This window comes from Macrobrachium nipponense, chromosome 6 (assembly GCF_015104395.2).
Source record: "Macrobrachium nipponense isolate FS-2020 chromosome 6, ASM1510439v2, whole genome shotgun sequence".
NCBI classification, from domain to species: Eukaryota; Metazoa; Arthropoda; class Malacostraca; order Decapoda; family Palaemonidae; genus Macrobrachium; species Macrobrachium nipponense.
The window spans coordinates 43228293-43243703 of record NC_061108.1 but is presented as its reverse complement, the minus strand read 5'-3'; the positions used below and the strand labels follow the sequence as shown (position 1 = coordinate 43243703).

The 15411-nt window shown below is 37.2% G+C and overlaps 1 protein-coding gene across 1 annotated transcript in view; it reads right to left on the bottom strand.

Moving 5' to 3' along the window:
- LOC135216294 (bridge-like lipid transfer protein family member 1) overlaps positions 1-15411 on the bottom strand; it is a 661298-nt gene that overhangs the window by 286573 nt on the left and 359314 nt on the right. Inside the window, exons 10-13 of the mRNA XM_064251460.1 lie at positions 14162-14365; positions 13796-13990; positions 10423-10562; positions 9367-9664 (exon numbers count right to left, since the gene is read on the bottom strand). Coding sequence (XP_064107530.1) covers positions 9367-9664; positions 10423-10562; positions 13796-13990; positions 14162-14365 — 837 coding nt within the window. The remainder of the gene's footprint in view (positions 1-9366; positions 9665-10422; positions 10563-13795; positions 13991-14161; positions 14366-15411) is intronic.

Sequence of the window (15411 nt, the reverse complement as noted above, 5' to 3'; positions counted from 1 at the left end):
CTCCATAGCACAGTCTGGTTTGAGTTTGCCCGCTGAGAAGGTGTTAGGTAAGTCTTCCCACAATTCACCGGCTGAAGGAAGTAGAGGATGTAGGATCTGCTTCCTTCAGTTTGAGGCATGGAATCCCCCTTCTGGGCTGCTTGAATAGTCGTATTCGCGATCTTTGTCAGGAAAGGGAGCGGGGTACTCCTCTTCCATCGTAAAGATCGTAAACGGGCTCTTGAAAGGTCGGATTTTGTATTTGTACAATCCATGTCCTCTAAACACCTGAGCCATTCTCTCTGAGCTGGTCACGTGAATAGAGGACTGTCTCCTTTGGAACTTGTCATCCCGAGTCATGGCTGCGCGGTGAGCTGGCGTAGCCGATGAACGGAGGCTGAAAGTCCTTCCGGGTGGAACTCGAAGTCCTCAATCCTCCGAGTTCCACATTCCGGGATAGAGATGAGCCCGTCTTGGAAGGGGGCGTATGACGCTACTCTCCAAGGGTTGTTCATTGAGAACGGAGGAAGAGAGTCATACGGGGGAAGTTGGGCTCCACCTGTGGTGAAAGGTGGAGGAGAGGCTACAGGAGCTTGGCTCAGTCCGGCTATAATGGTGTCCTGAGAAGTAATCCTATCCGACAACCGAGAGAACATTTGTTCCATGCTACTTTTCAGGGACCCAACCAGATCGCCCACCTGTTGTGAAAGGCCAGCATTGGCATGTCCAGAGCCGGAGCTGCTGCGGAGGTGGAAGGGTGGCCCTGAACTGGAACCAGGGGTAGCGGAACTAACGACTCCGCTGGCCCGCTGGGAATGTGAGATCTCTCTTTGGAGGATCTACTCCTCGAGGACTTAGAGCCGGACCCAGAAGCTTTAGATCTCTCTGCTCCGGGATTCCCAGCCGGAGACTTACGAGAGGATGACGCCGAAGCCGTCTTCTTAGACGACGACGACGTCTTCGTCAAGGTTTTGACTGTTTGAGCCCTTGACCTTGGGTCTAACTGAAGCATCAGGAGAAGTATACAACTCATTGCCTGTAAAGCCTTGGAAGGATGGAGAGGTTGCAGGAGTAGAAGAACCAGTAGCACCCAAGGGTATCCCTTGGGTGTCCAACTTACCTGACTTCGACCAACAGGTCGTCTACACCTACCATGGGTTCTACATTAATATCCAGTGTCGCGACTTCCGAGGAGATGTCCTGGCCTTGGTCTGTCAACGAGGCAGCCAGCTGTTGCTGGATGAAGGCGATAGTCGGGGCCGCATCTGCTGGGTCGACGTATCCAGTCGCCTTGCCTCCGGGGAAGATTAGCACCGCTAACCTCTTCTCTAGGATGTAGGGCATACCCTTGGCGGCGTTCTTCCCGAAACCGCCGACCCAGGCCCGCTGGGTTGCCAGTGCGGTATCCCTCACGCCGGAGCCTGGAAGAGAGGGTATTGGTTAGATTTAAGAATAACTTAAAACTAAAACTAACTTAAAGCGTAACTTAAAATTATAGGGGCTATAAGGTCCCCTGAATTTTACCTTAAGTTAGAGTGATTAATGTAAAAACTTAAGCACTATAAAAAATTTTTGAACCATTTAACGGAGTTAGAATACTTACCCCGTCCAACAGCTGCTCTCACCAGATCGTAACATATTGGTACACGTCTCGTGGTACCAGACCTGGATGTCCCCGTGCGGAGTCGCGCATGGAGCATGGGACCGGCAAACTTCGTGTCCACAAGGGTCTTGAACGTGTGGCGGCGCATCCCGGCATGCTCACAGTTGGTGGGTCTGTAAGTGAAAAGACACATGAGTATCTTAAGACTATCACTTACAGGCTAAAGGACAAAAGAACTCCGTTGCATGCCGGAGCTCGGAAAAAATTTGGGCATAACCCCTCCCTGAATCGCCTGAATAGGCTATAACCCCGGAGGGATCCGGTGCAGAAAGGGAGGGGGGGGGTGGTAAGGTACTTAAGATAAACTTAAATGTTTAACAAAAAGATCTTAAACCTAAATTCTCTCCGTATTCCGACTAAGTCCAGTGCGTGACGGAGTGTGTAACTCCGCGAGACGGAGTGGTTAGAAGGGAACCGACTGTATGTTCCGGTCCACCCTGCTGGGTGGACTATCACCTTTCCGTGGATGCCAGGCCTCCGGTTGGTGGAAAGGAGCCCTAGTAAGGTGGAAAGGAGCAGAGGGGCATACAGACTCGGGCTAGCCACGGAGCGACGGGGTAGCAACGGAGGGGGGAAAGGCCAGTCCCCCCCCACATTACCATCCGGCCGGCCGGGACCGGGAAGCCGGAGAGGTCGAGTCCAGTCTGGGTCTGTCCCGTCCCTCTACTCCCTCCGCCTGGGGGGTGGAGAGGGAGGAGGCAGGCTCGGGTATGCGGAGCGAGCATGGGCAGACCGACCCATCCCCGACTCTATAGAAGAGCGGAGGGGGGAAGGTGACTGGACAGCGTCTGGCTGCCTCGTGATCACGTAGTGACCACGGGGCGATAATATCACAAAACTAAGCCAAGAAACATAACCAACTGATCAGAGGGATGCTATTCGGGAAGCAGCCGAACTGAAGAGCGGTAGTATATAGGCCCAATGGGCCATGACCTAGGCTCAGCAAGCCAGACGCCTAGCTAACCTAACAAATACATATTATAAAATGAATAATAAAATGAAAGAAAGAAAACAATATAGTAGGAGAAAAAATCCAGGAGTGTACGACTAACCCGAAGGGAAGTCTACCACTCAAAGCCAGCCGAGGCCGATACTAAGAGCCGTGGCTGGGGTCTGGATAGAAGGACCTACAGGAGGTAAAAGACATGCATGCATGACAAAAACCGTGTAGGTCGTACCCTAAACAATCGGTAATAATAAAATTAGAGCGTACTTAAGTAAGGGGATGTTCTGGGTATAGGTGACCAAGAACGAACCCAACACAAGAGCAGAACCATGCCGCCGATGCTTCCGACCTAGAGTTCGTATTTATACCTAAAAAACGGCAAATACGGGCTCAGGCCGGAAAAAACCAATTAGCAATAAACACTGAGTACTTAACTTAGCTGCTGCGATGGCTGCACGCTCCATAGTGAATAAATCCAAAGTAAGGGCACACAAAAACACAGAGTAAAAAATGGCACGTCTGACCTGGGTGCGCTAACTTGAAAGGATGGCCACCAGAGGCGCAGCAGTCGGCAGCATGGGATGGAGTAGTAGTAGTTTGTGCTGCCCACTCTGTGGGTCGGCTCTCCTCTTGGGGGGATTTTGTGGTGGGAGAATTCTTTTGGCATTTGGCTCGTGGTAGTGGTCTCACTCGCCATAGTGTTCATACCGACACCCTCTTGGAGGGTGAGCGAGTCAGTTATACTGACCTTTTTTCTTTATTTTATTTATTCTCTGGTATGTGTTAGTACATTTACCCTAGAATAATAGATTAAAGGATATTTCGCGCAGCGGACACGAGCTGAGCCCAGAAAAAGGATTTGGGAAAATCAAGTGTAAGTGAAGGAAATAGGCAAACAATCATCCCAGATCAGCTAAGTCAGTGGAAAGCAGAGCCTCTCTCTCTCTCTCTCTCTCTCTCTCTCTCTCAGCGCACCGAACACTTGACTCGAGCAAGCTTTTTATTTTCTTTTTACTGTATGCATTTGTTTTCATGTTTTATCATTATGTAAATTTATTGTGAAATAATTTCATTTTTTGTGAATTGGTACTGCTTTTACATAAATATTATAGTAAAGATTTTATCGTCTCTTCTCTCCTCTACAATACCACGATGCACGATAACTTAAAATCATCATTCATTATTCCTCAAAAATATAAACGCTCCCTCCCTCTACCTCAAGTTAGCTGTGTATCACCGCAATGACGAATGATTTAGTTAATCATTTGTGCTAAATTTTATTGTGAAAAGCTTTGTTCTTTCATTCCCTAATTTGTTAATATTGTTCAACTAGACCGTCTCACTCAGCACACCAAACACAGGCACAATTAAGACTTTTTCTGTATTGCATTTAATTGTTTTCGTATTTTATCATTATGTCAAATTTACTGTATACATTCGCATAACACGCAATCTCGCATATCATGCGACCCCCAAATTTTCACCCTCAAAAAATTATTTCATCACGTATCTCACGTATCATGGGAGTTAAATTTACGAGACCAAAATTTAACAAAAGGCTAACCTCTTTTCCTCCTCTTTATCCATTCCATTTTTTAGTTAGGCTAACCCCTTTTCCTCCACCTCTTAATCTATCCCATCTTCTAGTTAAGTTAAAAAAAGTAAAAGAGAATGCAAAAAGTATGAGTGTAATGATATACTTGTTTAGAAAATGCATACAGCCAGAAACAGCTGATTTGCTATGAACACCCAATCCAATAACAACAGCCTTTTTGCTTGCATTTCAACCATCGTACGATTGTAAAAAAATTACCATAGTTATGTCACAAATGACATTAACCCTTAAACGCCGAAGCGGTAAAAAAAAAATTGTCTCCCGTGTGCCGGAGGTGTTTCAGAGTGAGCGCAGAAGCGGAAAAAATATTTTTTTCAAAAAACCACAGCGCGCTTAGTTTTCAAGATTAAGAGTTCATTTTTGGCTTCATTTTTTTGTCATTGGCTGAAGTTTAGTATGCAACCATCAGAAATGAAAAAAATTATCATTATCATATATAAATAATGCAATATATGATAGCACAAAAACGAAATTTCATACATAATTGTATTCAAATCGCGCTGTGCGCAAAACTGTTAAAGGTAACAAGTTACTTTTTTTCCGTTGTAATGTACACTAAATTGCAATCATTTTGGTATATAACACATTGTAAAACGATAAAAGCACATAGAGAAAAATATTATCAACAAAACTGATGCATGAATTCGTAACGAGCGGACGTAAAAAAAGCATTTTTTTAAATTCACCATAAATCTAAATATTGTTATAGAGACTTCGAATTTGTTTCATGATTGAAGTTAAATGATGGAATATTACGATACTGTAAGAGTTTTAGCTTACAATTGCAGTTTTCGACCATTTCGGACGAGTTAAAGTTGACCAAATGTCGAAAATTTTTTTTATACATTTTTTTTTATACGCAATTATTTCAGAAATTAGAAAGCTACAACCTTCAAATATTTTTTTTCCTTTATTCTACATGAAATGTGCAAATTTTCATATATAAAAAGTCCTATGAAATGCCTAATATGAAACGGAGCAAATTTTCTGAGAATGCGATGTACGAGTTTCGGAGATTTATGGCGGAGAATCCGCGCGCGGAGGGAAGGAAAGTTTTTTTCATAAATTCACCATAAATCGAAATATTGTGCTAGAGACTTCGAATTTGTTGCAAAATTAAGGTAAATGATTGAATATTACAAAAATATAAGAGTTTTTAGCTTACAATTGCGTTTTTTTACCATTTCGGTAGAGTCAAAGTTGACCAAACATGGTTTTTTTTTCTATTTATCGTGATTTATATGCAAATATTTCGAAAATGAGAAAAGCTACAACCTTCAATTATTTTTTCGTTGTATTCTACATGAAATTGCACACATTTTCATAAATAAAACTTTATGTAACGGCTAATTTAAAATGGTGCAAACATTACCACAATCGCACGTATGATTTTTTCGGAAGAGTTACTGTGGGGACGTAAGGAAAATGTTATTTTTTCATAAATTTTCACCATAAATCGAAATATTGAGCTAGAGACTTCCAATTTGTTGACAAAATGAAGGTAAAATGATTGAATATTACTAAAATATAAAGAGTTTTAGCTTACAATTGCGTTTTTTTCGACCATTTCGGTAGAGTCAAAGTTTAACGAAGGTTGAAATTTTGGCAATTATCGTTATTTATATGAAAATATTTCAAAACTGATAAAAGCTACAACCATTGGGTTGTTTTTTAGTTGTATTGTGCATGAAATTGCGCACATTTCCATATATAAAACTTTATATAACGGCTAATTTTTAAAATGGTGCAAACATACCACAATCGCATGTATGATTTTTTTCGGAAGAGTTACCGTGTGGACATAAGGAAAAAGTTTTTTCATAAACATTCACCATAAATCGAAATATTGTGCTAGAGACTTCCAATTAGTTGCAAAATTAAGGTAAATGATTGAATATTACTAAAATATAAGAGTTTTAGCTTACAATTGCATTTTTCGACCATTTCGGTAGAGTCAAAGTTGACCGAAGATTGAAATTTTGGCAATTATCGTTATTTACATGAAAATATCTCAAAACTGATAAAAACTACAATCATGAGTATTTTATTGTTGTATTCTACATAAATATGCGCACATTTTCATATATAATACTTCATGTAACGGCTAATTTACAATGGTACAAAAATTATGTCAAAGTGACGAAATAATTTGCGAGATGTGTCACAGATACTTTTTAGTGCGGCAAGAAAGAAATTTGCGCTTGCGCGCCTGCGTAACGATTGTAAACAAAACAACACCTTGATCCGTGAACTCCCAGCATCCCCCAAGGCGCGTGATTCAAAAAGTTTTAGGCTGGTAGGCCTATAACTATTTTTCCGCGAATTTAAAAAAAAACTTTTGTAAATCAACGTAAAATACGTCCAGTCGGCACACGAGAGACAAAAAATGTTGACGTAAAATACGTCCAGTCGGCAGTAAAGGGTTAATATACCGTTTGGTAGTTTCAGTAGTTGAAGAGAGATACTAAAAATTTATGGCTTACTGTGTACTAGGAAAAGTGATTGCTTGGTGATCGTTCGGTACTCGTAAGTGCTGGATGTAAACAGAAGTTTGGAAGCTTTTTTTTTGTTTGTTTATTATAGTTAATGGTTACTTAATAATTATTTGAAATGAGTACATGCAATACATTTAGTAAAAAAATTTGTGAATTAGATATCATAAAATATAAAATAAATCAGACTGCTATCATTGAAGCCAACAAATACTGTACATATTTCCTAGAATTCTTCTTCTGTTTTAATATTATGTTACGTATATGTTTCATTACAACTGTCAGTAACTTGGTATCTCCATTAGGTAAAGATAGAATAAAGAATAGAAATGAATGGTTATTGTACTGTTTGGTAGTTTCATTAGTTGAAGAGAGATACTAATGAAAATTTATGGCTTACTGTGTCCTAAGAAAAGTGATTGCTTGGCGATCGTTCGGTACTCGTAAGAGCTGAATGTAAACAAACGATAGAAAGATTTTTCTTTTGCTTGTTTGTGTATTATAGTTGATGATTAATTAATAATTATTTGAAATGAGTACATACTGATTATTTATACATTTTATTGGCATATTCTAAGATTTTAGCTCTTAGGTTTAGATGTCAGAATCATAGACTAGGCTACAGTAGCAACTGCTAACATAGGCTAGGCTTATTGCTAAGGGACATATGCTAAAGTCCTAATATATGCAGTAAAAATGGGGTTAAAATGGGGTTGAACATTACATGCAGTTGAATATTACTCAAGTATGTACAGTATTTTGCCTTTTTGGAGTCATATTTCTTCTGTCGGAGCAGCGTCGTAACCCTAGAACATGTGTTGTAGGCCTGGAAATATAATTTACTGGGGTGTTTTTGTAGGGCTTGAAACGGATTAGGCATTTTACAGGTAAAATGCGGTTCAAGATACGAAAAACTCATGATACGAAGGCCGCCTCGGAACGGATTAATTTCATATCTCGAGGTACCACTGTACGTAAAGATCATACTATGTATTCTGATGAGATAAAGCGAAAATATTGAACGGAATCTGTTGGTTTTTGTTTACGCAATAAACATGCCTTCAGCGCCATTTACTAATGAAAACATGACTAAATTTCGTTCACAAACAATACGTTTTTAAGTGATATTTCCACTTGAAAACACTGTATAACGTAGAGTAACCTTATCTCATATAAATCGAGTATCTGGAGATTCATTTGCACTAACTAGAAGCAAGAAAATCCCTCTGATTTGAGTTCAACACAGCAAAACAAACTTACTCTCAATTGCCATCAGCAGATTTTCAAACCAAAACATGATTGCTATGTTTGTATTTTATAATACAAACAAATAGTAATATGAAAATACATAAAATATTATTAAATGCAGTGAAGTAAAACATAACTTTTTAAAAGATCCATGGAAAAGATGAATCTCATTATGTTTGTATTTTATCATACTATACTATTATGATTATTACATACTCGAATTTTATATCTCATGTAAGATACGACCCCCTTAAAATCATATATACGATATGTGAAATAACATTTTATCATTTATGTGAATTGGTACTGCTTTTACATATATATCAAGGTAAAGATTTTACTCTCTTCTCTCCTCTACAATACCACGACGCACGATAACTTAAAATCATTCATTCATTATTCCTCAAAAATATAAACACTCCCTCCCTCTACCTCAAGTTAGCTGTGTATCACCGCAAAGATGAATGATTTTGTTAATCATTTGTGCTAAATTCTATTGTGAAAAGCTTTGTTCTTTCATTTACTATATGGTTACTATAGTTGAACTACACCGTCTCACTCGGCGAACCGAACACTGGTTCAATTGCGACTTTTTTTCTTTTTTCTGTATAGCATTTGTTTATTTTCATATTTTATCATTATGTTAAATTTATTGGGATATTCCCTTTTCATGAGCATTGTTATTGCTTTTACGTACATACAGTAATTTTTAAACTCTCTCTTCTTCTCTCCTCAACATATCAACGCTCCCTCGTTCAATCTCAAGTCAGCTGGGTGTAGCGTAACCGCGGTTACGTACAATTTTATACATCTTTTATGCTAAATGTTATATTGAATGCTATATCTTATATTAAATGCTTTACGTATACTTTCATTTATTTTGTTGAATATTGTTGTCATTAAACTATATATTGTAAATGAAAAAAAATTAATACAGTTTAACTTGTAAGTACCCAATAGGCCGTCGAATACAAGTATAAACTAGACAATCAGTCAGTTTGAAGTACGAGCATTTGTTCGACAAATGATGCAAAATTTTCTTGAAAATTTTGTTAAAAAACGGAAAGTTCGACATAAGAATCATTCGACAAATGAGGTACCACTGAACTATACTGCATAAATATAATTTTACTTATTGCGCCACTGCAGGATTACGGCGCCATTTGACTGGTCTAAGGCGCTGTTAACTGGTCTAGTATTCCGAAAGAGGGTGTGTGGCAACCGTAGACTTTAAAATCGTTTGGTGTCGAAAATAACTCGGCATCGGCGGCCAGGAACAGAACCACTGCCGCAAAATGAGTTATTAAACATTTAAGGCAATAATAAAGTGATAGGTAGTATAAAACAATTTTATTTCAAGTATTAAGCCAAAAAATTTGAATACAGTTAAAAACCATGTAATCAATAAATGCTGAAAACTTACCTGTATAACAGGAAGGTCCTTGATACTATTATTAGCAGAAGAATTTGAATGAGGAGCACCGGAGTGACTAGACATGTTAGAAACTTGTGAAACTGATGCAGAACACATCCGTTCTGAGTGATCTCTTCGTGATTCAGATCCAATCTTTGTCGGATCAATAGTGGCTGTGCCTGGAGCTGAGCTACTACTTGGAACTGGCCCACTCCCTGCTGAAGGTGCTGGACCACTAGTAGTTCCAACTCCATCATGCCGAACAGTCCCTTCACCTTGCTGACCAAAGCCTTTTCGTTTTACAGCCCTGTTGATTTGAGTAACACTGTAGCACATAAAAACACGGACAAGTGATACACTGCCTGCAGTGTCACTAAATAACTAAAAAAAAAAAGGATGACACTGCTTTAAGAGCCTAAGATTCAATGATGAATAATGCACACTTAGTATCCCACAGAAGTGGTATCACTTACAGTGTATCATCTGCAGTAAGCTACAGACATTACATGTATTAAAGATTCTGTTATACTCCTTCAGTCCCACCTGATGTGTTTTCTGCTCTGTATTTCTCATCTGGTCCTTATGGTCTCTTCTCCTTTGGCAGTCTAACTTTTTTAACCTTACCTTGTTCTGTTTTCAATGTACGTACCTTGGCAACTTCAATAAATTACACACTGATAATAATAAATGCAACACATCCCATTATACAAGAATAAAAAAACATCTCATAACATTAACTAACTCAAATTCATTTTGGTTATTATTGCTTTCACTGCTTGGCAATTACTTCTCCTGTGCTTACCTATGGTAATGAATCTACCACATTCAGAGTCCTGCTTTAATAGAAAAAAAAACAATTGGGTACCCATATGAATGTCATCAAAACTATGCATGTAACATATATTTGATGTATTCATATTATTTCATTCTAAACTATAGCTTGCAGCAATATACTGCAACTGTTTTATTTTATATCAACTAGCGAGAACAAAAAACAAAATAGTAATTATTTGTTAAACCACAAAATGACTATCCTTTTAACAAAGAGAAATGTACAAAACTTACCTTAGTGCAACGTTTTCTAAACCAGCTTCAAACATAATGAAACCCATTCGATCATCCTCCATGACAGGAGTTCCAGCTGCACCACTTCCCTCTCCATCATCACCTCCTCCTCTTGGACATCGTTTAAATGTAAAAAGTACCTTGAGGAAAATGTAATTAAATTTTTTTTTTCAATAAAAATGCATGACAGCTTTTGATAGTATATATGACCCCCTTTTTTCCCAAACAATGGTTGAACAAAATTATCACCCAGAGTTTATTAAAAGAGTTAACATATCTGGTATGCTAATTTTTTCCTAAACACCATAGACTTTAAGTGCTTTTACAAACCATAACTTCATAAGTGAAATATTTACACAAATATCCTCATCATAAATATCATTATTACTTTCATCATTAAGGATACTTTAATTCTAAAATGTTAAAGAGCAACCATTTCTGAGCCCATATATAACTTCTACTGATTTATATCTGCCACATATATCTTATTATTTTTGCATGGAAATATTTTTGTTTTTCAAGCATGCTTAAATAAGGGTGATCATGATGATTTACCCTGATTGTGATCATCAATACTTTGGGTCTTACTAGCATCATTGCAATACATACTATATTGTCAAGTATAAATGAGTCTTGTAATAATAAAAACAAAAACAGAAATACACATGCATGAAGATAGCAATGGAAGTTCATGCCCTAAAGATGGATAAAGGAGGAACGCGCTCAAGTTGTGATATTCGATACAAAATTTTAAGTGGTCTATTATGCTAAGAAGCATAGGAACAGTAGCGGAAAGAGATTTTGTGGGTAATGTTTACAGCTAAAGTGATATGAGAACATAGGAATACAAAAACACCAACTACAGCCTATGTAAAGTGTTTTCTGCTATACAGTGGTCTCCCTCCCCCTGGGTTTTACGAGTTTCACATTTCTGCGGCCCACTTTGTTGTGGATTTTTGTGGAACACATTATTCACTACTTCATGGGGAACTTTCACTAATTTGCAGATTTGGACCGTATCTTTTTTCATACTATTGTGTTTGTGACTAAATAGTGATTTATATGATAAAAATGATTTACAATGTACTTATAATGTAGTTACGTATCTATTAAGCTCATTCCAGGTTGGGCCCAAGACTGGGAATAATAGATGTATGAGTCTCTCTCTCTCTCTCTCTCTCTCTCTCTCTCTCTCTCTCTCTCTCTCTCTCTCTCTCTCTCTCTTTCTCTCTACGGGTAATGTAAGATGTATTTGAAATGACATTACTGTAAGTTTATTCTGTGATAAAGCATGTTGTACATTATTTTAAATATTTTCTAATTATTATATTTTCCAGCAAAAACAGACTGGAAAATGAAAATAATTAGTGAATGTGAAATATTCTACAACATGCTCTATCATCCAAAAACTCTTTACAGTAATATTTCAAATACTTCTTACATTACCTGAGAGAGAGAGAGAGAGAGAGAGAGAGAGAGAGACTCATACATCTACTTATTCCCAGTCTGTATTTAGTCAAGAACACAATATGAGAAAATAAAGTAATTGGTGAATAAACACTATTGCTTGAAAAAAATTTTTTTTTAATGTTTTTAACAAATACTATGAGAGAAAACAGCTATGCGTATGTATACAGTATAGCACAGTGAATCTCCTGTATTTGCGCACTCTGGAATCGCGGGTTTCCCTGGAACATATATGCGTACCCATTATTCCCAAGAAATTCGCCTTTTTGCAGTATTTTTCAATGAGAAATATCCACAAGTTCCTGGGTTTTTTTTTTAGCAATTTTATCATAAAATGCACATTTTGTGATAATTCTCTTAAAAAAACCAGATATAAACATTTTTACTGGGTTTTTCTTGAATTTAAACAAACAAAATAGTACATAGTTTTAAACATTTTTAAAGAGGTTCCAACTATTCATGGATTGTAGCTATTCGCTGGGGCATCTGGTAACCATACCTCGCGAATACGAGGGGAACAATGTACAGGGGTAACTTGATTAGTCGTCAAACATTCTGTAAGACAGATTATTATCTAATTTGTATTAGAGACTTATTCAATTTGTATTAAAAGCCTGTTATAAGGATTTTTAGAGAGGATTTTTGCATTTTCTACATATGTTCTGGAACCTATCCCTACGTAAAAGTGGGGGGGCACTGTACCTAAGCTTCCTTGTTCATCCCATGTTGTATTATTGAATTTAAGAATACAGTGGACCCCCCTTATTCGCGTTCACTGGATTCGCGGACTCACATATTCGCAGATTTCTCTCGGGAACATTTTCCTGCATTTCGCAGAAAAAGTGGGTTTTTCTTGAGTTTTACCTAACAAAATAGGCTGTTTTTAGCGTTTTTATAGGGGTTCCAACTATTTGTGGGTCCTAACTATTCATGGGGGGGGGGGGGGGGGGGGGGGGGGGTGTCTGGTATGCATCCCCCGCAAATCAGGAGGACCACTGTATTCTTATTATAAAAGACGATTCTTCCTGTATGATATCCTGATTCACCAATATCAACACCTTTGCAAGAAATTTGTTCTTATAAAATGTTTTCTACTAAAGCTAAGCTGCTTTTGGTTTTCTCTTGTAAATTTCAGCTGTTATGAACATTTTTCCCGGCTGCATGTTTTGTCTACGTTTGTTTTTTCCTGCTACAGAAATGGAGGGGGGTTGAATTTATATACATCCAGAGGTTATTTAAGACATCAAATACAGTAATTTATCATGAAAAAATTGAAATTTAATTGCAACACATGAAAATACTATATTAAACCATGTCTTTGTGATAAAACAAAGCCAAAATAATGTAACTTACAAATTAAGTTCTAGTTTGCAGTATTGAAAAAAAAATACGGAACAGGTAATTTAATGGATGAAACATTTAAATACATTAAATATTAACCTTGTTAATCTCTTGTCAACTTCAGTGCAATGTCATCCACAATACAAATACAAGATAGATAAAATGCATTATATTTAACCATTTCAGAACAGTATTCAATACCCTACTACAACTGTGAAGTGTTCTTGTGTACAGAGGTTTATATATACTATCTGACCAACACAGAAATGTTTCAATGAAAAATATACTATGACTCATAAAAAACTATGGTTTGGTATTTAGAAGGAAATGTTCATTAAGTAGCATTTATTTTGGTATTTAGAAGGAAATGTTCATCATGTAGCATAAATTCTAAGAGACTTTGCACAAAAACTCAACTAACTTGTTACACTATTTCTTATGGATTACAATGTCTATATGGGAAAAGGAAGACAACAACACAGCAACAAGAAGAACAGTGAAACAAAAACAAAATCAATAACTTGGATTAGATACGTACATAAACATACAAATAAATATACAGTACCTTGGATCTATGGTTTGGTATTGCAGTTATACTGGCATCTTTCAAAAGGACACTTTCATTCTTGAGACGGCGTAGCTGCACATGCATCTTGTTGACATCTACAGACACCATATTCTCTTCTTGCTGTCGTTCTGAGGTTTCAACATATACAGGCTCTGCTAGGATGTCAACCGTATGCCTTGCTTTTGATTTGCTCTGCAAAGACCACCATATCTACCAATTTAAGTTGGAGATTGTGAACTAAACCGGAAAAGTACAATAAAACTTAGCAGATAAAAACAAAAGAAAACAAAAATATCAAATATATATCTATTAACTAATAACTAAAAGATAAAGCAGCATGGTCAAATGAATTTTCAATCTTACCTTCTTTTGCATTACAGGATCATGTGGATTTCTCATATACATCTGGACAGATTTTTTTGACTGATGACCTGAATAAAACTGCAGACTGACATTATCCAGGCAAACAGAAAAGAGCGAAACACAAGTTAAGTCTCTGATGTTATCGAGAGCAGAGAAGGATATTACTTCTTCAACAACTGATGCTTGCAGTAATGTAATATTTATCTGTAAAAAAAATTACACATGCTTATTAATATTAATTTATGACTTAATACCTAAAATAATGTAAATAATTTCTCTGCCTAACCACACACTTTACTATCTACTTCAGACTAAAGTGCACATTTTCTTTTTAGTGAAACTTATAAAAACTTCAACTATAAATTGAAAATGGACTGAAATTTCATCCTTTGAAGACTATCTTTAGACAATAAATTTTCATTAACTTATCTTCTAATTTAGGTGAAAGAAGTGAACCACACAGCAAGAATGACAAAATACTTAGGGAAGGTTTTCTAGCCCAAATCTGAGATCACTGCAGCAGAGTGAAGAACAACTTGGTTGAACAGCAATCTAACAGTACCACAATTAATAAAAAAATTGCAACCAATGACTTGTGCGACTGAATAACAATATAACAGTACGTATTGTGCTCATACAGGAAGCCTATATCTAAACATAAAATAACATCCATTTTCATACAAAAACCTATAACTTAAGCCTATTGTTCCTGACAACCTCCTAAGGAGAAATAAGAATGCCAATTTCTTTCACAAGTTCTTTGACGTCTCAGCTGTCAACCAGCTTTTTTCTTTCATGTCATATGCCTTTGACTATCAGAAGGTGGTCAGGGGTGGAGGAATTACGTACAGTTACTTAATTACTAATTCAGTTCGATTACTAATTTGCCACAAATTTTAGCTTGCGTAATTTTAAACGTCAAAGGTCATCACACAAAAACTTTTGGTAACATTGGAAATGCAAGTAAACCATTCCCACTTGTTTTCATTTATTATAACCTACTCACTTTTATCAGTGCCATGGTTCCTCATGTAAAGTGCAAATATTACACACTGTCTTATTAAGATAAGGCTGAACTTCTCTACAAAACACTGACAGTTGTGTTTCTGCGAGAAACTTATGAGAATTATACAATACAGTCAGCCCCCCGGTTATTGGGGCCTCGGTTATTGTGCCAAAAATAGGTGATTTTCTGTGCTGAGATGTGTCAATTTCCAGTTATCAGCACTGATAATAGAATACTGTTGTGG